This window comes from Drosophila suzukii, chromosome 3 (assembly GCF_043229965.1).
Source record: "Drosophila suzukii chromosome 3, CBGP_Dsuzu_IsoJpt1.0, whole genome shotgun sequence".
Lineage (NCBI taxonomy): Eukaryota > Metazoa > Arthropoda > Insecta > Diptera > Drosophilidae > Drosophila > Drosophila suzukii.
The window spans coordinates 12,383,975-12,409,685 of record NC_092082.1 but is presented as its reverse complement, the minus strand read 5'-3'; the positions used below and the strand labels follow the sequence as shown (position 1 = coordinate 12,409,685).

General features: G+C 42.6%; 2 protein-coding genes across 4 annotated transcripts in view; one reads left to right on the top strand and one right to left on the bottom strand.

Annotated features, from left to right (window-relative positions):
• Positions 1 to 7,495: 7,495 nt before the first annotated feature.
• On the bottom strand, positions 7,496 to 7,748 carry LOC139353228 (uncharacterized). The gene is given in 4 exon segments (XM_070996778.1): positions 7,496 to 7,543; positions 7,545 to 7,610; positions 7,613 to 7,661; positions 7,663 to 7,748. Coding segments are annotated over 4 exon segments (249 nt in total).
• Positions 7,749 to 9,441: 1,693 nt separating this feature from the next.
• The window catches only part of Dnah3 (dynein heavy chain 3, axonemal), a 41,168-nt gene continuing 24,898 nt past the window's right edge, over positions 9,442 to 25,711 (top strand). For 2 of the 3 annotated variants that reach the window (XM_070995675.1, XM_065864413.2), the window contains exons 1-25: positions 9,854 to 10,055; positions 11,514 to 11,555; positions 11,622 to 11,891; positions 12,192 to 12,364; positions 12,427 to 12,527; positions 12,584 to 12,731; positions 13,301 to 13,417; positions 14,371 to 14,537; positions 14,594 to 14,885; positions 14,947 to 15,366; positions 15,424 to 15,589; positions 15,647 to 15,861; positions 17,062 to 17,252; positions 17,444 to 17,628; positions 18,876 to 18,993; positions 19,079 to 19,226; positions 19,491 to 19,648; positions 19,947 to 20,013; positions 21,058 to 21,948; positions 22,070 to 22,174; positions 22,236 to 22,406; positions 22,738 to 22,885; positions 23,412 to 23,510; positions 23,582 to 23,696; positions 24,935 to 25,103. In XM_070995675.1, the coding sequence (XP_070851776.1) occupies positions 9,857 to 10,055; positions 11,514 to 11,555; positions 11,622 to 11,891; positions 12,192 to 12,364; positions 12,427 to 12,527; positions 12,584 to 12,731; positions 13,301 to 13,417; positions 14,371 to 14,537; positions 14,594 to 14,885; positions 14,947 to 15,366; positions 15,424 to 15,589; positions 15,647 to 15,861; positions 17,062 to 17,252; positions 17,444 to 17,628; positions 18,876 to 18,993; positions 19,079 to 19,226; positions 19,491 to 19,648; positions 19,947 to 20,013; positions 21,058 to 21,948; positions 22,070 to 22,174; positions 22,236 to 22,406; positions 22,738 to 22,885; positions 23,412 to 23,510; positions 23,582 to 23,696; positions 24,935 to 25,103 (4,875 nt within the window). In that variant the 5' untranslated portion in view covers positions 9,854 to 9,856. Of the gene's footprint in view, positions 9,800 to 9,851; positions 10,056 to 11,513; positions 11,556 to 11,621; positions 11,892 to 12,191; positions 12,365 to 12,426; positions 12,528 to 12,583; positions 12,732 to 13,300; positions 13,418 to 14,370; positions 14,538 to 14,593; positions 14,886 to 14,946; positions 15,367 to 15,423; positions 15,590 to 15,646; positions 15,862 to 17,061; positions 17,253 to 17,443; positions 17,629 to 18,875; positions 18,994 to 19,078; positions 19,227 to 19,490; positions 19,649 to 19,946; positions 20,014 to 21,057; positions 21,949 to 22,069; positions 22,175 to 22,235; positions 22,407 to 22,737; positions 22,886 to 23,411; positions 23,511 to 23,581; positions 23,697 to 24,934; positions 25,104 to 25,711 lie in introns of those variants that run through there. The other variant, XM_036815684.3, reaches the window with a different exon arrangement.

Below are 25,711 nucleotides of genomic sequence, written 5' to 3'. Positions count from 1 at the left end.
CTTATTGAGCTTTAATTTTATTATATACCTAAATTAATAAATAGATTGCTTTTTCAGATTAAATAAAGTAAATTTAAACCAGATATCAGATATTGAAATTTCAATTAAAATTGTTAACGATTATATTAGTCGGTAGCCTGTCACCATTGATGTCAGTATACCCATCGATAAACCATCCTGGCGGCGTAATCGGCTAATTGTGCGATGGGGAATTTTACGGCCCGTAGAGTTGTTGTAATAAACTGTGGCCCGCATCCCGTTAACAGCTCCTTGCGACGAGGATATCAAAGATTTCGCCGAAAATATGGTGTACGCGAAAAGGACGAAGACGAGAAAACAGGGAGCAGCTTACAAGTTGGTAGCATGTTATGCGCTGCCGAAAAACTTTGGCTATGAAATTCATAAACTTGGCAAAACAAGCTTGCTGGCGGCAGCAAGAGGACGGAGAAGGAGTATCCTTCCAGGAGGAGGAGGAAACTTTTCACAAATCATGCATATGATGTTGGGGCACTTTCACTTTGGCGCTCCCGTGGGTCTTACGAACATTTCCCCCCGCCCCGCGGCCTTGGACTAATTAAAGAGACAAAACTGCGTAAGTTTTTCGGTTTTTCAAGAGTCATCGTCATATAGCCATCTTGAGTTTTTGCCCCAAAATGTGTGTCAAGTGGCAGCGAGTGCAAAACAAAGCAAATGGGGTGTGCAATCTGCTGTAAACAACCATAAATTTCGCCTGCCTTGGGTTTGTGACTTCGGATGGAGTTGCTAGGGGAACTATCGCCCTCATAAAGGGGCCAAAAATATATATGAAACACTCCCGATCCCCGGACAGCGGCGTCCTTATCGCAATCACTCACATCGCCACTTGTGAAAACGTGGCGGACCACCGAGATGAGGATGTAAGTACAGTGGAGCTTCTTTAAAATTATCTTGCTTTAGTTTAATCCAAGGCAAGTAAAATAGAATATTCCTATCTATTAGAAAAAATATCAAATCAATGATACAAACGAACACTTTCATTCCTCAAAATTGATCCTTGAGTATAACCATATTTCGACCAAAGAAATATTATGATATAAGTATTTTAAGATATGCTTCTGGTAAAATATTTACAGACAAATTTTAAATGTTAAATAGACTTCGGTTGTCTGTAATATTATAAGACTAAGTACAATGAGTCCTATTCTTCAATATATGATTTTTATTATTTCTTTAAACCAACCTACAAGTCATTAAACATTTATTTTAAGTTTATTCCCGGTACTTATTCTTTGCACATCTGAAATTTAAAATGTGGCAGATGTTGGTTTGAGCTGTGTGAGCTCAACTGTATATTTTTTGGCGGTTGGGCTTCGTACCAAAAGTATGAAATGAAGCATGAACATCCTATGACACATTATAATATGTATAAACGATGTTTTATGACAATCAATTTGTTTCAATCCAATAGACACACCCGCCGCAAGTGCGAGCGTTTGTGTTGTGCTCTCATTTATGTGATTATTTGATTTGTGTGTTGACGTTGATACTGGCACACAGAACAGATTCGGAACCAGAATGAGAATCAGAGCTTTTGGCATAACGAATTTTATGAACTAGAAAGTATCATTAATTTAATACGCATTCGCATACGCAAACAAGCTGATGATATGGATGGGCATTTGAGAACCGAGGATTGGGGATGGTATGAGGATGGTATTGGGTTGCGAATCGGCGGCCCTTAGTTATGCTCTTCTGATCATTGTAATGTAAATACGGGCCGAACTTCCCGGCCGCGTGCAATCATAAATAAACATTCGACACAAACACAATAAATGTCAAAAAGTTTCGCCATTATCCGCTCGCCAGTTAATGTCCTTGTCGCCGTTGTCAGCGTCGTCATCGCGTTGTTGTCGTCTTGAAAGCGAACACAGCGCTTTATTATTTTAATGATTTCGCAGTGCCAGTGCTCCAGCCCGTTCCCCCATCCTGTCAGCACTCTCCGGCATGTCCTGGAACGCCTCTCGTCCTCCTGCGCTGTCCTGTTGTGTTTACATTTGTAATTCAATTCGCGACCGCTCCTCCTCCTCCGAAAAAGCTATCCACCATCTACCATCCACATTCTACCATCGCCAGCTCCATCTCCGTCCGCTTGTTATTATTTTACATGTCGTTCGCTGGCTCACTATAATTTATTAGCAATTTGCATAATTTTCTTTTATAAAGCATTGCCTCTGTTTTCCGCTGGTTTTTCTGCTTTTAGTGCTGACACCGCGCCGTCAACTCTTTTGGGCCAGTGTTATGCAAATGGGCCCGGTCGTAATACCCATGGGTTCAGACGTTCGCCACCCCACTTTACGGTTATACACGATCGTTATCAATGGGCATTTTGTTGCCCCGATTATTGTCTGAATAAATACCCACCGTTCGAAATTTGCATTCACATCTGCTCTGAACTCTGCTCAAGGCAAGGTCTTAGATCTCTGGGTTAGTTGGCTAAAAGCAGCTGTCGTTTATGGTTCAAGTACAAGGTCAGGAAATTCTCAAAGATCGGAGAATATCAGGAAATCCGTGTTATACCTTAATTTTTTTTTTTAATATCTATAATTTGTATTTTGAATACAATCAGCCCTATAAATAAATGTAATCTTAAGTCTTTATATACATTTTTGCTCTGACTAACTGTTAATTCTATGGTAGAGTATGGAAGACATGTAATGGCGCAGTACTACTCATTATATAGAGATATTTATTTTATATCATTTAATTGGCTTGATTCTTTAATAAGACGCGACATGTACTAAGTGTATTATCTTTAACCCGCTAATTTTCCTTATTGGCCTAATGAAAATTGGTTATTTTGCAGCAGCAGCAGGTCTTTCGAGAAGGCAACACAATGCAAACAGGGAACAAAAGTATCTTTATTATTCCTTAGTGCTGCAGAAGTTGTTTTTATTTTTCCCGTTGCCTTCCTCCTTTAACTGGAAGCTGAACTTTTGCTGCATAAACAATTAAAAATTAATTTTAAAACTTTTGGCCAAAGATAAACGGAGGATGACGGTGAGCGAGGAATCGAGAGAATCAGTTAGCTCATTAAACCCGCCACATGGTCTTGGTCTTGTGGTTCTGTTTTCGGGCCAACTTTCGGTCGGAGGAGCAGCGTCTGCATCATTACGCAATCTTTGAAGGGGTTTTCGGGGGAATCCTTTGAAGTGGACTTTAAATGGGGCTAAATGAAACTAAGCGAAACTATTTAAAATACCATTTGCTGTGGAATCAATCGACAACGGGTGAGTTTTGTAATTAGGCGGCTCAGGGAGTGCGAAGGCAAACGAAAACGCCCCCAAGTGTACCAAATATACCAACTATATAGACCCGACTCAAGTCAACGTTATTTCATAAACACGCTCAAGTGATTCGGCAAACTTCTGGGCGGGGGCCAGGACCAAAGGCAAGACTTTGACCAGGCCCGATTTGATCCACAGATCCAGTGTTTGCCGGGCGGGCTCTCTGTTTGCCCTGCCGGCAAAGGTCTCCGGGTCCACTGTTTGACTTGAAGGTATTAGAAACTAATTTGTACAGCAGCCAAAGCAGCCGCAGCACGGGATGAGGAGGCATCAGCAGATCCTGGGCCAAAGCTAACCAGGATACAAACAACAATTGTTTGCCTGTCCATCCATCTATCCCCGGCTTTGCTCCTAGTTGGCCATCCACTTTGGTCTCGCTGTTTTCGGGCTTTCCGAAGACAATGAGTAAAAAATCCAAAGGCAAAGGCAAAGGCAGGCCAAATCCCCAACAATGGCAGCAACAACAGAATGGCTAAATCATATGGCCCGACTCGGCTGAAAAAAGGACCACTGACAAAAAGGGACTCTGAGACTCGTCTCGTTTTTAAGTCGCCTGCGGCTTAAATTTTCTTAAATGTTGCATTGTCTCTGGCAGCGACAGAGGATGAAACTCAGTCCGAAAACCCGGACATGCCAGTCTTTTTACGGTTTAACTAAACAATCTCCACCTCCGCACGAGTAAATATTTTCGGGCATATGCAAAAGTTTACAATGAACCGACACCAAAACGACCGAGTCCACTGGCTCCTGGCTAAGTACGTTTATCTTTAAGACTAAAAACCATAACAATTTAGTGTTGGAAATTTTGAGCTACGCATTGCAGAATTTATTCACAGACCCCCAGACACACACACACATGTAAATTACCGAGAAAATCACCAGCACATGGACATACATAGTTGAGCTTCATGGTTTTCCGGCAGAAATTCGCACAAATATTTACCCGGGTTGGAAATTTTATGGGAAAGCGCCGAAAATGCTTAGCTAAGCGAATTGTTATTCCTGCAGCCGCTGCCCTTAAAGTTGGTCGACCGATAATTTAATTTTAAAACTAAGTTTCGTCATCTATTCTCATCAAAGTGGGATCGAACGGGGTAAAATGCATATGCCAATGAATTTTTAACTCAATTTTAAGGTTTTAGTTAAATAAAATTGACACTCGGCTACCAAAAAGGGAACAATGTTGTCATCACTACTTGTATCTTTTAAAGAATTTTCCGTTAACATGAACCCTAAAATCATGATTATTACAATGTTTTGAAATATGTTATATCATCAATGTTAAGTTAAATAAATTTCCCATTCTGTTTTCAAACGGAGAACAATATTGTCATTAGTTATGTTTCTTATTATAGCTTATTTTGTAGCTCAAAATCAAATATTATCTAACTACTGCTGTGCTATTCCAATTGCAGTAAGGTCAGCTGAATAGTTAAGGCCATCAGGTGTCCATATATATCTCTATCTTTGACACCATTGCGGTTTCCACTTCGATTCACATGTTTTCCCTCCATCAGAAGCCACTCGATCGCAATTGATGCGACGTTTCGAGGATAAATCAGGAATGACTGGCTATATTTGCAGGGAATTTGCATTGATGATTGTTGACATTTAAAACAAATATGAATATACAGTGGGCAGATTTCAGTAGGCAATCGTTGTTTTTAATTTTTATTTTAGCCATGTGAAATGAGAGATGCTCCGGAGGTGGGCAGAAATAAGTTGCAAATTGTTATGATTAATGCGAACATGAGATGGGCCGACTTTTCATTATGGGCATTAAATTTTTGCACATTTTATAATTTAATTGAATTTCGCTACATTTTTTTATCGCACTTTTGCAAAGCTAATTTATGATTGCTCAATGCGGCATGTAATTGCATACAAAAGCCTTTAATGATGGCCCGGTCGCAGTATCTCTCTATCTGTATCTGCATCCGTATAAAGCGATTGTATTTCACCCGTTTGGTTTTTTTTCCCCCGTTTTCGTTTTGCATTCTACCCACTTTGACATTCCATAATTATATTCATTATTAATGATAACACGAAGCCAGAGGAAAAGAAATATTAGCGATAAAAATTGATTAAAATTTAAGCGAATGCCGATAATTAACCAGCCATAAATATAGTCGTGATTTAAGCTGGCTTTAACCCCAGCAGATATATCATTTCACGTGCCGCAAATCGCTTGACTTGCGAGCTTGATCATCCCAGTGGTGCGTGTCCTTCTTGGAAACATCATCTTGGAGCCAATTAGCGACTGGGAATTAAGTGCTCATCATCAGACGTCTGTCGAGGCTTAGGTGGGCAGGCCACCTTTGGCTTTAACCTTTGCCACCAAACCCATTTCCATTTCCATTCCCATTTCCTAGCCAGGCATAATAGAGTCCACACAAATTAGTCAAACGCAGGGCAAACTTGGTCGTAAACAGAGCTGCAAATGCGCCGCGACATGCACGGTTCCGCCGGTGAAAGGACGATTCCAGACAGTTGGAGTCAGATCCTGGCCAGGAGGAGGAGGAGGAGCAGGAGGAGCAGGAGGAGGTGGAGGAGCAGAAGCTGCCAAAGGACCGGACCACTGGCAATTGTAACTCCCAGTTTGGTCGCACGATTAATCGTCGTTGCAAATTGTTGGCACGTTTTCAATTGACAAGCGAGTGCGTCGCCTGCACGGCAGCGTCAACCCCTAATTTGCACTATGACCCCATCCCCTTTTCGTAACCCCGGCCAGCCTTTAGCCAACCCAATCCCCACCCCCCGTGGGCTGCGTGTAAATCACACGGTGTTTGCTCTTGCTCCTGTTGCATCTTTTACGTGCGTCAGGACGAGTTTTGCTGCCTGATATGCGACACTGGCCGCCTTATCCTTCGTTCTCCCGCCACCCACCTTCCATCTCACGCCCTTTGACCCGCTTTTACCTCCCCTTCCCCGCTTTGCAACCCCCCTCACGTGTTACGGGCCGTTTTAAAACGCCGACCACGACGCCTCTGTCGTTTATTTTGAATGTAATTTTTCAAGTCGCGACGTCTTCCAGCACTGGCCATTAATCACGTGGACAAAATGCGATTCGCCATGGCAGCAAACGGGGAAAAAATACAGAATCGAGGCAAATAAACAATGGGGAATGGGCAGAAAAAAGAGAAAACGATGCCTTGACGAGGCAGTTCTTTAATTATACCCTATCTTAAAAGAATCTGCGGAATCTGAAACACTTTTCACATAATATTTACTAAAATTAAAATATATTTTTTAAATAATTTGATGTGTGACTAATTCTTATACATTTAAATTTCAGAAACCTAAATATTGTTTATTACAATGTTGAGGGTTTTCCTACCATATACATCATAATTTCAGGAGCTAGCTATAATAACCTACTCAAATATTACAAAATCAAAATACATAAGCTTCTCGGTCCACAAAGCATTTGAAAAATTTATGAAAACTAAAGAATCTGTTCATATAGTGTTAAAACAATGTTTCTATCGCAATAGTTATATGCCTATCATTTATAATGGCTTTAAAAATCGGTTTTTCTCTTCTAAAATATTCATGAAAAGCCAATCATCAAGTTTTAATAAGCAATCCCCTTAAGGTGCATATAAAGCCTTTTGCTAAGCCTTTACTTTTTACTCTTGAAGTTCCGATGCAAAGTTTTCATATTTTCCTATACTATCAATGATTTATTTCCTGCTTTCGAACCAAGATTTATTCCTTCTATTGTGTTCGAAGCAAGCGCATATCCAATTTCATACTTCCTCACTCCCGAAAACTGGCGCACCACATCCTCATCCACATCCACTGGGGAGTTAAGCTTCTTAGGGTATGATTGGATTCGACTTATTTCCGTTCTGGTGAAAAGTGTTGCATACTCGCAGGCTGGAAACGATGATGCTCCTCCGGACTTTTGTTGCTGCTCGTTGACTTTGTTAATAATGATGTTGTCCCACCCCTTTGTGTGTATTTTCAGCAATGAGGTCACGTGACTGACAGCCGTCGCATTACGGTCCTTTGTTTGCCAAAGCCCAAGCCCCCAGGAAAAGTCAACCCACCCAAAAGGCCAATGACAAACTAAATGCAATTTGATGCGTGTCATGCCCCCAGGATGGGTATCCGAAAATGCGTGGTAATCATTATTTGTGACAATTGACGAAGTCGGAATCAATTTTTTATTAGCTCTCTAATGCTCGGATCAAAGCCCTAAGTTGATGCCCGCTGTTCTGTGGCAGTTAATAAATATTTGTCACGCCCGGCTTTGGATGGGATGCACTGCAGCAAACCCGCTCTCTGGGTTTTCTATTCCCCGAAGGATCTGTCGGTGGCACCTGCATTGCGTTGGCTTAGGCACGTGACAGTTAGATGACCTGGATCCTGGTCCTGAGTCCTGAATCCTGGTTTTGCCGGCCTCCGATGATGGTTTCGCATGCCCAACTATTCCCACGACCTGTCACCTCCAAACACACACACTTGATAACTCTATCTCGCATTTGTGGCAACCGCATTTACTGCGCCCTCAAAGTTGGTCAAAGTTGACTGCCTTTGCCGGTAAGGAAGGACCACAAAGGTAAGGCAACCGCATACGCCCATTAATCAAATTTCCAATTAGTTGGCCACAATTAATTGTTGCGCTAATTGCAGACTCAGAAGCCCAAAACACCAGTGCCATAAACCAGCAAAAGACGTTTTTGTTAAAGCCAATACCGCCAGTGGTCCAAAATGCAGTGGTATCGGGATCTCCTTGCGAAATCGGCTCATGATTATGTTGCCTCGCCTCGGAGCATTATGGATGGGAATCCCATTGAGCCGCAACCCTATTAGGGAGCTCCAGCTCCTGCGAACCAGTATTATTATTTTCCATCATTGTCAACATATCATCAGGTTCAATGACGAGCACTGTGCTGCTCCTTTCGCCAGACAGATGGGATAATAAATACACAGAATGCCGGGAGCAGCGGCGGCAGCTCTACGTTGCGACCAGCTTTTCTGCAGTTGCAGCGCTTTATTGAAAAATGTGTGCACATTTCGAGAAAAGCTGCCGCGTTACCTGCCTGCTCCGTGTGCTTTGGGGTGCACTTTAAAAAATATTAAGGTTAGGTGAACAACTTCATGACCCTAATAAAATCTCGAATCTAAAAAGTATTCGAGATTCTAGAATGAGGGATTTGTTATATCTTGTGAACAACCTTAATGACTGCCTTGAAGAAAATATTAAAGGAACATTAAAGGTAGCTGAACTATTTCAAACCCAGGTAAAATCTCTAATCAAAAAATATTCGATTTTCATTAAGTGGAAATTTGTTATTATCATTGTGAACAACCTTAATGACTGCCTAATGGAGTTTATAATAAAATTGTGTTAGAACAGGCCGCATCATTGATATTAAACGAAATGTAGCATGTTCAGAACATATATCCGTAGGGGAAATTACAGTACGTTCCTATATATTAGTCTAGTTATAACGAAGACATAAGTAATAGCACAGAAACTTAAATTTCTATTTGAAATTCATTAAAATAATTTAAAATCCATTGATTTTGGTATACAACGATTTTAAACATATACGTAACTAATTTGAAAGCTAAGCTTTTATAATATTATTTGTTATATTTTCTGTTACTATGTATATCCCTAACTATCTGAATAGTTTTGTGATTTTCAAAAGACATTTTTTAAATTCCACTGATTTTATACCTTTTTTCCTCCGTGTGACTGCGAATGCAGTTGTAGCAGTGGGAAGCCTTCCCTTCGCCAGACACAAATATCAAATATTATCGAGCAGAGCGGAGCACGTTGAAAGGCGAGCATTGACGGGGAGTCGGGGAATCTCCAGCTCCAGCTCCGGTAGCGGCTTTTGCAGCCGGTACTGGTTGCCGGGGTTACACGTACGCCCCCGGTTCCTGGGCTCCCTGGTTCCTGGGCCAGGAGGCCCCGGGTCCTCCGTTGCCATGGCCATGCCATGCCCATTGCCTGGGCCTCGACTTTGTTTGTAAACATTTCACGTTCATCGCTGGCCCGCAAATATTTCGCTGCTGCTGCTGTGCAAACTTTTGCCATTCGAACTGTAGGTTTTTCGTTTTTCCACTTTTCTCGAAGGGAGAGTAGAGAAAAGTATGCCCCGCACAGAGTGAAACAAATGAAAACAGACTAGAAAATCGTGTTTCGTTGTGTTGTAGGCTTTGAATACGATTCGTTAACAAGCCGACATTGACGGAGGGATCACGCACACACACACCATCCGGAATCCATGTCCTTAGAATGCAAAAGAAGGTAGCCCCCGAGCGACGTCCTTACTGCGATCCTCGGCTGCAGGACGATAAGCTGAGGAGAAAGCGAACTCTCCATCTTCCGCGAGTTTCTCAGGCTCAAAAGAAAGGCGACAAGCGGCAGCTGAACGATTGCCCCTTCTTCGACCTAAAATATGGCTTCGACCAGCTGCCCTTGGATCCTGTCAAGGAGTTTCTACAGGAGAAGATATGTGAGGGTTTTCTTGTTGGCATTATACGATATACTATATTTACCCATAATAGCCCACATGCAAACCGACAAAATTGTGGGACGCTGTAATCGGGAGTTTGATTTCCACCGATACGATTTGGATAACGTTAAGGAGGAGTATGACGAGTGCGATGATGACAGTCTTCAGGAACTCCAACTGGAGGACATCATAATGCCCGAGCAGTTCGAAATGCTGCGCGATGCCAAGGATCATACGTACAACTTTGACTCTACGGGTAAGTGAGAGTTAGGGAAAAACCACAGCCAGTGATGACAATTAAGTTGAACAACATTTGCGCATTATCCCAGGTGGCGGGTAGGGGGAACAGCCCCAAACAAATTGCCACACATTTTGTGTTATTCAATGAGTGCGAACTTTACCGCAAAAACATAACACTTAATACTTTATTAAATGCGAAAACATGCCCCGACTGGAGCGGCTCCCTCGCCCAGCTCTCAATTCCTTCTTGGCTGCTCCCCCATTTTACAGCTTTGCCCAATTTTCCGGGCTCCCACAGCGCAGCTCGCTGGAAAATTGTTCACCTGTAAACATAAAAATTCCAAACATTATCCTTTTAACATAAAATTTTATAACCGAAATGAGGAAAAAAAGGTAAAACCAAAAAACAAATGCGTATGACATTTATTTGAATATCCTTTGGGAGAGCAGGGCACTCAGGGCGAGGAAAGTGGGAGGGGGTGGGTGGACATGGGGGCGGTGCAGGGAAAGGACGAAGGACGGGTCGACTGACTCTACTACATGTTTATCATAGTGTTTTATTTAGCATTTACATGGAACATTTTTATGTTTGCGTTTTTTCCGTGGTATACTCTTTAGGAAATGGGGATGCTTTGAAGAAGTATTTTATCTATGAATATGTTATAAATATTCCACTTTTTAATATACATTCCCAATTAAACTGTTATGTTTTTAGAAATTTGTCGAAAATATATTCATATCATTTTTAAAACTTGCCTTGATAAGGATAAGAATTCACTTATAATGTAGAAATTATGATCAAAACTTTAGTTTTGGCTGAGTTAGTATTTTTTTTGATTATTATTTTGGTTATTTTAAGTTAAAATATATTTTCTATGAAAAAAATATACTTTTTATATAATTTTCTGATCCCTTGGTAATATTAGGGAACCCAGATATCAGATATCCCCCACAAATATCCCTATCTCTCTTCACTCTCGACCTTTGTCGCCAGTTTGTAATAAAAATGTTTCATTTTTGTGTCTAGTTTTTTAATATTTAATGCCGGAATGGATGGCGAGGTCTAATAAGGGATCCGGTTACACAATAGCATAAAAGCGTGTTGCCAATAGACATTAGCATGCAAATGCATATGTACGGTGGCCACAGATAGCCAGAGATGTCCACTCGGCCCGGGGGAATTCCGTTTGTAAAGGCCCGGCATGGAAATTAATTCCAGTTTAATCAGTTAAAAATCGAACTCTGGCGCCGTGACTTTTATTTAAAACAATTTCATGTTGCACAAACAAACCTATTTGACCTGCCTTTCAGGCACGGTAAAAGTCACGAAAAAAGGGGAAAAATCAAATTTGAAAAGTGCAGACAGACCCATGTCATATTCGTGGGCAAATATTAAATGCGATTTTCAATTTCATTTTTTCGCATTATTTTTTACCATTGGTTTGTTTCGTTTTTTTCGTTTTTTCGCCTGCAGCTTGTAATCAATTTCCCTGGATTGACAAATGGATGACTGGCGGTAATAAATAAGCGTTCATATTTATTCAGTGTGCATTATTAAAAATTTGACACCCTCCCCTGTCAGTGCGGCCCAGTGAGCAGGAAATCTATGAAATGACCAGCCAGCTTTTGGAAATCTACTGCAATCGGAGAGTAAGGATTTTCTACCCGAGTTGTGGAACCAGGTCCTCCTTGTGGACGAATCAGCTGAGGCGACAGCATGGATCTCCTTCGGAACTGATTGGTGCCTATCGTACACCCTCCGCTCGCCATATGAGAGTAAACAACCTGAAAGGACCTCCAAGGAAGGAGAAGTTCACTGCCGGCGATCATTATGCATTCCGAACACCACAGGGTAAGGGATATGTATAAATATATTTGGGATAGAAACAATCAATTCCTAACCCATATATTTTTAAATATTTTCTAAAGAATAAAACATATGAAGTTATTAAATAGGTTTAGCTTCCATTACCAAGAGATGACTATCTAACGAATGTTGTTTCTGAGATCTTTTATTAAATTTGTTGAACTGTATAACAGTACTGGTACACCTACAAGACTAATTGATAACGTAAATTATTCATCTATCTCGTAAATAATGAAACAACTATGATGTTATATTTTCAAATTAAGTATTATACCTTCTTAATAGAATGTCGCAATGAGCTGATGAGGGTCGGCAAGATAATTGACGAGCTAATCGAGCCCGTGCTAAAGGCAGCCGAGCACAAAATAGGCCACGGCCTCACCAAATATCCCGATCCACCCACCTGTAAGGATAAAAGTAAAACGTTGAAAGTGTTGAAATCCGTAGGTCTTCTTGCGGTGCGTGCCTATTGAACCCTTCACTTGTCATAGTTTTGCATAAAAAGTTTACCTTTATTTAGGTAAAGAAAAAGACCTGCTGTGTGGGAAAGAGTCGTATACATCGTAAGGATTTCTCCACAAATGAGGAGTTTCTGCGGTGTCTCAAGAAAATGGAAGCCACGTGAGTATACAAATTAAATATTTAAGTATATCTAAAATATTTATTTCTGAATACAGCCACTTTCCGTACATGCAACCCCTGCAACCGGTGGATCCTGATGAGCAGAAGAGGCAGATGTTGGCCAAATACCAGTTGGAACGGGCAAAAGCCGAGAAGATATTCCCCCTCAAGATGCAAAAGCGATTCCAGTGCCTGCTAAAGAGTGTGAGTTTCGATGGGGTATAGTTGTTTGCTTCACGTGTCTCTGCGTAATTCTGAATTATGCAACTGACCAAACATATGCTAAATGCAGAAAAAAGACAGTTCAGCATGAAAAATGAAAGCCAAATTCCCGGCCGCAATGACTCCCTGACCGAGACCATAAAAAACCCATCAAAAGTGAGCACCAGCGTCGGGCGTAAATAAATTTTATCGTTGACTCCGACTTGTGCTCCGTGTTCGTATCCCACTCCTCCGACGTGTCCACATCCATATCCATGTCCGTGTCCGTATCTCTGTCCGTATCTCTGCGTCTCTGTCCATAAAAAATGATAATAATAAACTCCATACAAAGTAAACATGTGTGCGTGAGCGTGCGAGTAAATTAAGCTGCGTTGGCTTCGGGGAACGTGCTTATAAAAATTATATAATTCATACCTCGTAAATATTATGGTCCGGGGGGCATGGTCAGAGTTATGAATAACGTGATTAGTTGTTAAAAAGAGAAGCCGCTTGTGTGTTGGCGTGAATCACACCCGGTTTAATGGAACCACTTCCTCGCATCCTTATCTTAGATGTCCATAGTGCAACTGACGACGTATCCTTCACACCTCATAAGAAAGGCCTTCAGACGCATCGATCCGAAGAGTGCCCTGCTACAGGATGCCTACCGATTCATACTCAAGGAGGAGGTGAGTACATCTCTATTTTATAGAGTTATCTATCTCTATATAACTTTAGGGCAATCTTCTCAAAATCAAGAAACATTAAGAACTATTAAAAAATATATTATTATTCAATTTTTTATAGGTGTAAGTTAGTTTGCTAAGATAAATTGGGAGTCCCTTACTGTTAAATAAAGTAGATGAGCCAGGGAAACTTTTAGTTTGGTTCAGGTAAATATTGAAATGCAAGAACCATAAATCCATGCTTAACTCGCCTATAATTATCTTATAATTAACTGTTGATTTTAAAATTAAAGGTCAATAAAGTTGTTTACCACTCAGTAAATAAAGTGGCAAACACTTTCTAGACAATTATTTTCTTAAACCACATTTGACTTTATTTCAATCAACCACAGCTATCCTTATCAATCTTTGTGTCAATTATTATTCTTCAGCAAACAAAATTAAATGTGTTCGTGGTTTTGGTTTAAATTTCTTTAACTAAATCAACTAGTAAAACCGCCGTATGGGCAACACAGATTAATATACGAAAGGAGTTCCAGACTCTGTATACCGTAGACATTATTAGTAAACTTAACTAGCTAGGAATTTGGCGGAAGTTTTCGCCGAAAAAGTTTGCCGGCAGTGCGAGCATATTAAACATGCTCCCAGGATTGGTTGGGAAATGATGGGGGCTGGAAGATGGGAGATATGGGGGCAACTGGGATGACAAGTGACGGGGCGCGTGTTGATGTTTTGACGTGAGCGCCAAACAAACTTTGGCAGGGATTTAAGCCAAGCACTTGCCATCAGCACCGGCGAATCAGTGCCGGTAAAGGCGGCTTAATGAGCAGCTGAAGATGTAGACAATCCCCCTTTCCCCAAAACAAAGTAGTTCCAAAATCGCCCCCGAGCGCCTGCAAAAGTTTAGGCCACCTGTCGTCCCCTTCTCAACCCGGTGTCTAATCAACTCATTACAGAAAGATTGGCCCAAACTGCCGCCAGAAGTTATATTAATGGATTATCTGTTCGTGGGCGACCGCGGAGTGCGTCAGGATTTGGCCATCCTTATCATCGTGTGTCTCATCGATCTGCAAGAGGATTTCCGCCACCATGTCAAGCGCAACTTTCTGAACTACTTACTATCGTGGGTCATTCATGTCTGATTTATTATCTTGATTTTGATATATCTTGAGTACACAGATCCAATATGGAGAGAAGGCGTCTTCAGCTGGAGAGGGAACCGCCGGACTTTCCCAATTTCACCATCTATCCGCCGGTCCCCTGGCGTTCCAATCTCTTGAGGGCCAAGGCCCGTATTGGTGAGGTTCTCATGACCACACATCCCACGGTTCAGGCTGTGAATAGGTTGTGGCATGATCTATACGCGGATTTGGTGGTGGTGGACCTGGCTCAGCTACTCCTGGCCCAAAGACCCATGGATGCGGATACTGTACAGGTTTTCATTGAGAAGAGCTGTGCCGAGGTTCGGGATGTAAGTAAATATCGTATGATATCATGAGCTCTGTTTAGTAAAGTCTGGAAATATATTTAAGTTACTGATTAATGATTGGCTGCCCCGCTGCGCTGATTTGATGAACGAGATGCGTGGCACTTGGAAGGATATGGTGCCCATGTCGGGAAAGTACGGTGGTCGGGCGGCCATACTCTTCCGGTGCATCCATGCCGCGATGTCCCGACACCTGAACAGCCTCATCAGCAAGAGCATCAACTACCTTTTCAAGGTGCTGTGCGCCTTTAAGGAGGGCAACCGCATCGACAAGTACTCCATGTACGATGCCAAGCTGAAGAGGATTCCGCTGATGACCCTAATTGCCTCTGTGGTCGGTGCCCACTTTGATCACGAACCCATTGACATGGGTCCTGGCGTCAGACCCTCCTCAAATATTTATGTCTATGACGAGGACGATGCCGATCCTTTCCAGCAGCCACAGGGCACCCAGTTTGTGGAAAATGTAAATATCTAAGGATTTCATAAGGGAACCACTATATATTAAATCCTTCTATCGCAGTTTCCCGACATAGATGATGTGGCGCAGTTTGAAATGGATCATTCGAACAAGCTTTATATATACCCCTATATGCAGGAACTGCCTCGAATTTTCACAGAGCATTTCAAGAGTATTTTGGCAGTGGGGTATGATATTCCCCGTCTTGAATTTGTTATGTCGGGAGGAGGTAATTTCTAATTTCCTTATAGTTATAAATTTGAATTTAATATAACATCCTTTACAGAACCCGAAACGCAGGGCTACCTTCACTATATAGATGAGGAACATGTGGATTTCCTGGAACTTTGTGAGAAAGTCGAGCAGATCGTGAAGGTCAACTGGCGCGGAGTGCATGTGTACCTGAAGCCCATCTACAAGTACTACTTCGGGCTCTTCCAGAAGCTGATAATGCCCATGGTTCAGAAGGTCTGGACCGAGAATATACTGCCGGAACTTGGGGTGAGTTTAGCGCTCCTGGTGGCAATCAGCGGACTGAGCCCGGGGCTCGTCTTGAAATGGATTTAATTATTTATTTCGATTTGATTACACGCAATGATGCGTAGAATTAACATAAAATTTCATTACGGAATATTAATAGACTGCTGACAGACAGACAAGTTGGCTGACAGGAGTCGTGGTATGGGGAGTTGGGAAGTGGCTGGCACTTTGTGTAATTTGACAAGTTCCACCTCGCCGGAATCCCGAATCCGGAATCCGGATTATAACGCCTCCTCTGTCTCTTGTTGACTCCCGACAGTTTGTTAGCTATGTGCAATGTTTAATTAGTCGCTGTTTGGCTTCGCCAGCCTGTTGATTTAACAAAGTTTGGCATGTCGTTATACTTAGGGAGTCGCCCCGAATTACCGAACGTATATTATATGCTCAATTTACTTCCCCAAACCTCCCATCCCACAACCAACAACCATTCCGATTGCAGTTCGCATTCATTAAGTTTTATGAAACGACCAGCAATTTCCTCTGCTCTCGATTCGTTTGGTTCGGTTTGGATTTTTTGCGCAATTTATATAAAATAAAAATTACTTCCGACTGCGTATGCTGCCTGCTGCCTGTCGATGCATGAAATGCGAGTGCATCTCGGTCCGCACCACCATGGTTGCACCACGGGGGGATCAGTGGTGGTGGGGTTGTGAGATTGGGAGGGGTTTTCCAGCTTTAAATTGCAACATTTTTCAATCGAATCACACAGGAATATCATTACAGTTTCCAATGACAAACGAATAAATGATGGTCATTAGTGTGTATTAGTACAATTTGCCAAAAAGTACACAAACATTTTCCAACATACCTAAAATGAAATAAGATATACATTTTATCTTTTACCATTTTAAAGGAATTCAATGAAATTTCTCATTTAGTTCGTTTATTTAATTGAATACTTCCAATGTAATTATTTCCCAAATGACAGTTGAAATTAAAAGGGTTCATGACACAAAGCATATTTAAATTGAAATGGGAAATTATACGAAATTGTAGGTGTATTTCAAAAATTCAAAATATGCAAAATGGGCATCATATCAAAAGAGCTCATTAAATCTGTTTGTGTTATGGTGATACCTCCGTTATAATTTAAGGAATATTTAAATTCGGCAACATTTAGTTTAATAAGCCCCTTTTCCATGGGACACCTCTGTCTTTCAGCCCGTCCAGGAGCTGCTGAAAAAACTGCAGGCGGTGAGCGATACGACCTATTATCTGCGCGATTTCATTCCGCTCAACCTGTTCATGCTGGATAATCGGCACGTGAAGCTATCGCTGCGGATGTATGTGCGCGAAATCTACGATTTCATAATTGATTTTTACAAAGCCCTCAATTGGAACGAGAATCGGGCGTAAGTAGCCAGGTAGCGGGAACAGATTGCATCAGCATCAGCCAAATGAAGTGCGAGTGCTCTTTCACTTAACTTTTATGCTGACTGCCCCCCAATGCCACTTAATAGATAACTTTGCACCGTACATATACTCGTACCGTATGTACATATATGGCTGATTTTTTACCGGACTCTTTTTTCTGCCACTTCAGCATCTGCGAGGAGCTGGAGGAGATGTCGATGAAGGCCGGCGAGCGGCCGGAGGAGACGCCCGAGGTGGTGGCCCTGCAGAACTACATCAACGAGTGCCGGGAGATGCGCATATTTGCCATCAAGGATGAAATCAAGAACGTGTTGAAGCGCGTCGTCTTCCTGCTGACACACACCTACCTGTCCAGTGAGTGATGCAATTGGTTTGGTTTAGCCAGGACTTCCCGGTCAGGGCTCCTCGGTCCTCCCCTCCGCTGTTTGTGCAGCTGCAGCTGCCCAGCCGAGGTCTTGCTCCCTCAATCCTGACCAAAACCCAGGCACTGGGGGAAAAATGTGATATTGAATCAGAAATTTAAATCTGGAATAACGGATATTCCGAGATCCCTAAGGTCACTGAAATACCAAATAAAAGGGTCATCCTAAAGCAGGAAAATAATCATTACCAGAAACGGCCTTGCATATAAATAACTTAAACGACCTAAACTATTATAAACTTAAAGAACTAAAAGCCTTAAGAACCATTTAAAAAGTAAAACTTGTTTAACGCTATTTTACATACTAATTGTTCTAACAATTTTGATGCAATGACTTTGGTACCTTCGATATACTAACGATAGACTTCGTATTTTTAGAGACGTTTGTATTTATCGGGTCTCTTACCATATTACCTTAATCCCTAAAAATTGAATATCCTGATAGTTTACCATTTTTTCCCCCAGTGCAGCTAGTGTGTTTGCTTTGCGCTGTGTTTGGCTTTTCGGAGCAGAGGTGATGCGGAAGGGAATGGGCTGATAGGAAAGGCAGGAAGTGCAGCTTCGCTTAACATAATTAACCTCAACTAACAAGCTGAGTCTACTAATTGGTTTTATAATTACTTGCGGTGAGACACCAAACATTGAGCTCCGCTAAAACCTCGAAAATGCAACTTAATGAGCTTAACAAATTCATGAATGTGTGAAAGTTGCTTTGACAACCGGCAAATGCAGACGGTCTCACACCCACAACCAAATCCACATTCACATCCGCATCCACAGAAATCCACGCAGACAATTGCCAGTTATCGTGAAGTGTCGTGTGTATCTTTCGGATAGCTACAATATTGTTCTTTAGTCCCTCTGCATTTGCGGCTCCACCCGTCTCTCTGTCTGTCTGTTTGCCTGTTTGCCTCAGTCCGAATGTGTGGCTTCGTCACACCAAATACTCACGGATACAGCTTGTCAGGGCCAAAGATACTCGTACCTACTCGAATAATTAATTAGTGTGTCCCCCAAAAAAGAAAGACTCGCGCAGCCAATTAATTAAGAGTTAAGCGCAGTTAATTAGCAGCGAGTACAATCGAGAGTCATCGGGTAGTCTTTGCTGGTCTGGTATTTTCTGGCATCGCTATCAGTCTCACTCCCAATCCCCTTACCACATCCACATCCACATCCGCAGGCGATGAACTCCATCTCAACTCGCGCACATTCATCCTGCCCGGCGAACTGGAGGAGGTCCTGGATTTGAGTGCCGCCCGATTGGCGGTGGTGCGTGATAATCTGGAGCTGGCCTTGCGGTGAGTGAAATGCCGATTAGGGGCCTGATCCCGAACAGATCCCAGACCAGATACAGATACAGATGCTAAGCCGACATCCTTGCAGGGAGCGGCGCATGGAGTTCGAGAAGCTGCTCGCCCAGGAGAAGCGAACGATGGACGGCTTTCGCATACGGGAAATACGGGATGTGCTCACGCTGGAGGAGCTCAAGGAGCGGGTGGATACGGTCGATTTGCTCTTCACCACCATTGAGGTGAGGGATTAGCTCAACTTTGCTGGTATTTATGTAGTAGATTGGCTTTGATTCGATGTGGTGGGAGCTTGATTGTATTAAATTTAACAGTCGCAGTTTGGTGATTAAAATCTGAAAACACTTTAAATAGGTCTCAAAAAGTATGCTATGGAATCATCATTAGTCTTTATTGTAGCCTACTTATGGACACCCTTTTTAATATAATTTTATTTTCAAGTGAAAGTTTTAAATAAAGATTAATCTTTTCCTATTTTTACCTTATAGAACCTCAGTCGTGAGGCCAAGGCGATTAACACAGAGGAGACCCTACTCCAAATTGATGTCTCCGCCTTTCCACTTCTCGCCGAGATCATCGAGAAAATGGAGCCCATCGAGAAACTGTGGAAGACCTCATACGAATTCGAGAAGGATTATCTCATTTGGTAAGCAGGGACATCGTTTAAGCCCATTGCAATTATACTTCTGTCAGCCGGCGGGCCCAGTGTCACACTTCCTGTGGGCCCGTAATATTCCGAATTGAAATGGCCCCAGTCCGGCAGTCATTTCCATTGACATTGCTGCACGCAAATCCCAATACCAATCGTGGTGTACCCCCACTCAATTCCCACAACCCGGGGCCGAATTCCAGCAGATAGCTGCCGCTTATGATGAGGACACACCACTGGTGGTCCTTCTCTTTTTTTCGTGTATTTCTATTTACATCTCTTCTGGTGCTTTCAGGATGTTCGAGCGCTTCGAATGCCTTAATGCGGATGGCGTGCGGGAGCAAGTGGAGAATATGCACAAGGTAAGTAGTTGCAAAGTCGGAAGTTGTCATTCCAGGGGGCTCCACTAGCTTCAGTAGCTTCTGTAGCTGGCGGAAATAAAAACGAGCAACGACCGACAAAGTTTGAGCTGTTGTCGGATTTCTCCTGCTCAACTGCCCATGCATGGGTTCCGTCCTCAGTCCTGAGTTCAGAGTCCTTCGTCCTGTGGTCCCTCCATTTTGTGTACCATCCCTGTGTCTGTCTGTAAGCCAATGTAGCAACTAAAATGCAACTAAAAACCTCAAGCCACCTAGGGCAGCAATAGTAGTAGCCATCCATCCATTCGGCAAGGGACAAACCCAAACTGGCTGCAAAAAGAAAGTTCCACTTGGCAGCCGAAAAGTATGCATGGAAAAAATGCCCAACATATTTGGCGGCCGGCTGGCATAAGATGAGTAGTTGGAGGAGGAGGTGCCCCAGGATGGGAATGGGGATGGGGATGTGACCCCTACGGGGTCAGCTGGGAAGCCGTTCGGAGCCACGCAAAAAAGCTGCACAAAGGCGCAAAAGGAAAGTCAGTTGAATTGAATTTTTCGGCACAGCTGAAGCGGCAAAGTGGGACCCGAAAAAAATAAGAGAAACAATCCACCGACGAAGCCTCGAATACCCTAGTGAAATCGAATTATTTTAAGCTTTTTCACTGGGCCACAGTTTCTTTCATTGATTTTAACTGGCAACTTTCTTCTTTAAAGTTGAATTTATTTAAACAAAGTTGTCGCTGTACAATTAATGATGAATGATTGTAGGGAATACTTGCCAATCGTGAAAGAAATTCATCTGTACTAAGACATATTCAATATTTAATTGTTTTAATATTTAAAAACAATATTGTCACTATTTCAGATAGTTCCATCTTAGGAAAATAAAAATGCTACTTTTTTTTTAACGTTTTTAGGAAGAGGTATCAAACTAGGTCGACCTAATTAATTGAGTTTCTGATAATTGCCTGGTAGCTTGGCAGTTTTTTGAATGGAACTGGGCATTGCTTTTAACCCACTGGATAACCAATTTTCTTTTTCCCCCAGATAATGTACAAGCTGTCCCGCCAGTTGGCCTACAATCCAGTGGCCAAACGAGCCGCCGAGCAGATGCGCATGAAGATCGAGAAGTTCCGTGTCTATCTGCCCGTTTTGGACTCGATTTGTCGTCATGGATTGGAGAAGCGGCACTGGGACCAGATCTCCAAGATACTGGGTCGCAAGGTCAACCCGAAGCTGTATCCCACCCTAAAGGACATGATCGATGTGGACATCATGAGCATCCTGCCGCAGTTGGAGGAGATTGCGAATGCCGCTGGCAAGGAGTACGACCTGAATAATGGACTGAGGATCATGCAGGCGGACTGGAAGGACGTGATGTTCGAGGTGCTGCAGTACCGCGACTCGGACACGCACATCCTGGCCAGCCTGGATGATATTCAGACGCTCCTGGACGATCACATAATGCGAACGCAGGCCATGAAGAGATCGCCTTTCATCACGGCCCTGGGCTCGAAGGCGGATGACTGGGAGGCACGATTGCTCCTCATCCAAAACATCATTGATGCCTGGACCCAGGTGCAGATCACCTGGATGTACCTGGAGCCGATCTTCAGCAGCGAGGATATCATGCGACAGATGCCGCTGGAGGGCAGGAACTTTAAGGCGGTGGACAAGTTGTGGCGGAGGATTATGAAGCACACATTAAAGGATCGCCATGTGATGGCCGCCACCGAGTTTCCGGATATGCTGGAGGTCTTCACCAAGGCCATCGAGGATCTGGAAACGGTCACCAAGGGCTTGAACACATATCTGGAGCAGAAGCGTCTGTTCTTCGCGCGTTTCTTCTTTTTGTCTAATGACGAGTTGTTGGAGATTCTCTCGGAGACCAAGGATCCCATGCGGGTTCAGCCACATTTGAGGAAGTGTTTCGAGGGAGTGAGTTTGGCTTTTTGAATCTTAATCAGAAAATAAATTGATTCGTAGAGCTATATTCTGTTAAACATAACCATTACTTATAGTTACACACTAAAAGAAACACCTTATGATTTCCCCACAGATTGGCAGCCTAACCTTTGACGACAACATGGAGATCATCGAGATGGTCAGCGATGAGGAGGAGCGTGTGGCCCTGGTGCGCAAGATAAATCCGCAGTTGGCCAATGTAAGATAGACCTCTTGAAGTCCCATTGCAATCCCCTGAACGAATCACCTTTGTCTAATAGGGACTGGTGGAGATGTGGCTCAAGGAGGTGGAGATGGTGATGCTGGACAGTGTGAAGGAGCAGATGCGGGAGGCGTGGGAGGACTACGCGATGGTGGAGCGCGTCTCCTGGGTGGTCAGTTGGCCCGGCCAGGTGGTTCAGGGCATCTCCTGCATGGCCTGGACCTACGAGGTGAGTTTGGCTACAAAACCGCGATAACCACAAGGACGTCGTCCCTCGGACAACAAATGTCCATCAGTCGGTTGTCAGAGGAGAGCTCTCTGTGCCGCTGACAGTGAGATTAGTCGGAGTTCAGGACCCCTGACCCCAGGGTCCTCCTTTTTGTGAGCGCTTCCCTTTTGGGCTTTGACTTTGACTTGGAGGGGGAAGAAGTTTTTCCGCGTTCGGCAAAGCAGCGAAATTGAAAACCATATTTCGCTCTTTATTTGCTTTCGCCTCGCTGCAGTTTCTCAGACACTTTATGCTTTTCCTTGGCACCTTTCTTTTTTTTTACCTCCACCAGGTGGAGGAGGCCATCGAGACGAAGGAGCTGCCGGCTTATTTGGAGAAGTCCAATCTGCAGATTGCCGACCTGGTGCAATTGGTGCGCACGGATCTGCAAGCCGGAGTCCGGATTGCCGTCGAGGCACTGATTGTCCTGGATGTTCACGGTGAGTGGGGGAGTTAGTGGAATAGTGAGTTGGGAGCCAGGAACAATAAGTAGAATTTGAAATGCGGACCAACCATGCTTCAAAGCCGAACCAACTTGACCGTATTTTAACGCTCTTTAACCTAACCACAAACCGAACACGTTTGCATAATTAAATAATGTACAAACCAAAAACAAAACCGCAAGAGATTCGGTTAGAGCTTTTACATTTTTTATTAACTTTTATTTTATTAAAGTTTCAAATTATTCAGGTTTTTGTTAAATAGCACTTGAAATTTCAAGGTGAATTCTATTCGGTAAAAAAATTTATTAAGATTATAATTTAAAGTAAGATACCCAAGTAAATCTTAAATCACTCATGGTTTTGCTATATAGGAGAAGTATTTCTCTAGTTCTAACGTCTACATATAAGGTACTAAAATCATTTAAGTCTTTATTCAAAGAATGGAACCTAAATAAGGTCAAAAACATATAATATTAGGTTAATTAATCATATATTTCATTAACTTTGTATTCCTAATGTTCAGACCGCGATGTGGTTAAGTACCTGACAGATTCCAAGGTCTCCAACATACAGGACTTTGATTGGATCTCCCAGCTGCGCTACTACTGGAAGGTCAACGAGAGTGAGTTTACTTTGGGGCTCAACTGTTTTTTACCAATAGACCACAACCATAAATCCTCGAATATTCCCCAGAAAACGAGGATTGGGTGTGCGTCAGTATGGTGGTCACAGATGTCGAATATGGCATGGAATATCTGGGAAATCTGCCCCGTTTGGTGGTGACTCCCCTCACCGATCGCTGCTACCGGTGGGTACTATACCATCCCTATATATCTTACACAAATCCCACAACCCCTCTGCACACTCCGCACCTGTGCATGTGAATATCGAAAATATTAATTGACAAACCGTTGCAAAAGCCCCTCCTTTCCACACACACTGTATGCATCTAAAAGTCAGACGAGAAGCCAGCCACGTTTATTGGGAAAATATTTATTTTATTTCGGTGCATTTTAAATTTATTTTCATTTTTCAAACAAAATACGCAAAAAGAGCTGAAAACCTTTTTGATGTTTAAGCTGCCTACGACAAACACACAATAACAACAGCAACAAGGGGTTATTTCCAGGATCCGAAGGAGGAAGGACACACAAACTGGCAGCAGGCTGGCAGGCAGGCCGTCGTTGGCAAGCCGGCAGAAAGGACATTTTAATGGGGTTTCCGATAAAACTTTTATATTAAACAAATAAATCAATGTTGGACAGTTTTTCACACACACACACACACACACACGGCACACTAACACTCACACCCATGCTTGGATAGTTAAAAAAGGAAGGACAAACAGACAAACAAAAAATGAAACCGAGTGTATATAGATATTTGTATGGTTATGCCGGAAAGGCTAAAAAATATATGCACAAGCAACCAAAGTGGGGACACTGCCAATATGATAAAAATATGAACTTGCAAAACAAGCGGCAAAAAATGAGCAATGTAAGAAATGTTAGTTAGTCGAATGGAAAAGTATCCATTCTTGGGCAGAGAGATTGAAAAAAAACACCTATAATATCATTTTTTGTTAAATATTAAAAAGGATGTTGAGAGTAAGTCTGATAAAAAGTATTCCAAATTAAGTTAACAAATTTTTGTGGTATTGTTGAAATGCTTAAATATTTATTAATATTATTATTTCTAACTCCTTTATTTTAATAAAATTAATATATATATTTAATACAAACTAATATTGTGGATATACAGAATTTTATAAATTGCTTATATTAATGTCGTTTCTGTAAAATCCCCTACCTTTTACCCTAGTCTATATACCCAATACCTTAAAAAACTCATATTTGGGTCAGAAAATACAACCTGAAATGACCATTTTTTAAGCTGCTGCCGTGAGAAATGGGAATAAATACCAAATAGATATTAAAAGCGTGCCCACTCCATTTGCTCGCCCCATCCATCAACTCTTTGCAGCCACTCTGTATTAAAAAGAATCCATTTTTTCTCTAATTCCCGATCGGATTCGATCGAATGCAGGACATTAATGGGCGCCCTTAAGCTCTGCCTGGGTGGAGCACCTGAAGGACCTGCGGGAACCGGAAAAACGGAGACCTGCAAGGATCTGGCCAAGGCGGTGGCCAAGAAGTGCGTCGTCTTTAACTGTTCCGATGGACTGGACTACAAGGCGCTGGGCAAGTTCTTCAAGGTGAGACCCCCATATTAAGTAGGGGATATATACCTATTTAGATAGAGATTCTCTAAGCGTCGCGCTGTCTGCTATTTGCTGCCCGACTGCTTTCTAATTGATGGCCCCCAAAAAACCGAGTCGAGTGGAGCCCATTAATCTGGCAAAGAACTCGTCTTGATGCGGCGGCACACGCAACAATCGTGACTTTCAATACCGCACGAGCATAGTTAATTGGACTCATGTCAGACACACTGGAGCCGACTTTCGATGCGCCCTTTCAATTCCCCCGTTCTTCGGCTATATGTTTATTGAAATTTATGCAGCTCTTCGGGAATAATTTTCCCCCTGGATTTTGCCATTGTTGACTAATTAGCCAGTTTGCGAAAGTAATGGCCAACCACCAGGGCACCCGTCCCTTCGACTTTCGTGCGCCTCCACCTAAGTTTATGCAAATTTTTATTTGCAGGTCGTTAACCGTGGCCTCCTGGACATCCATCCCCGAAAACCCATTCCCAAAGCCCCGAAAACACACGCACATCTTAAGTGGGTGCTGAAATCTTGTAGTAAAATTTATGCTGCCATAGGCTCTAATCGCTTAATACGCTCACACGGCTAATTGCATAATA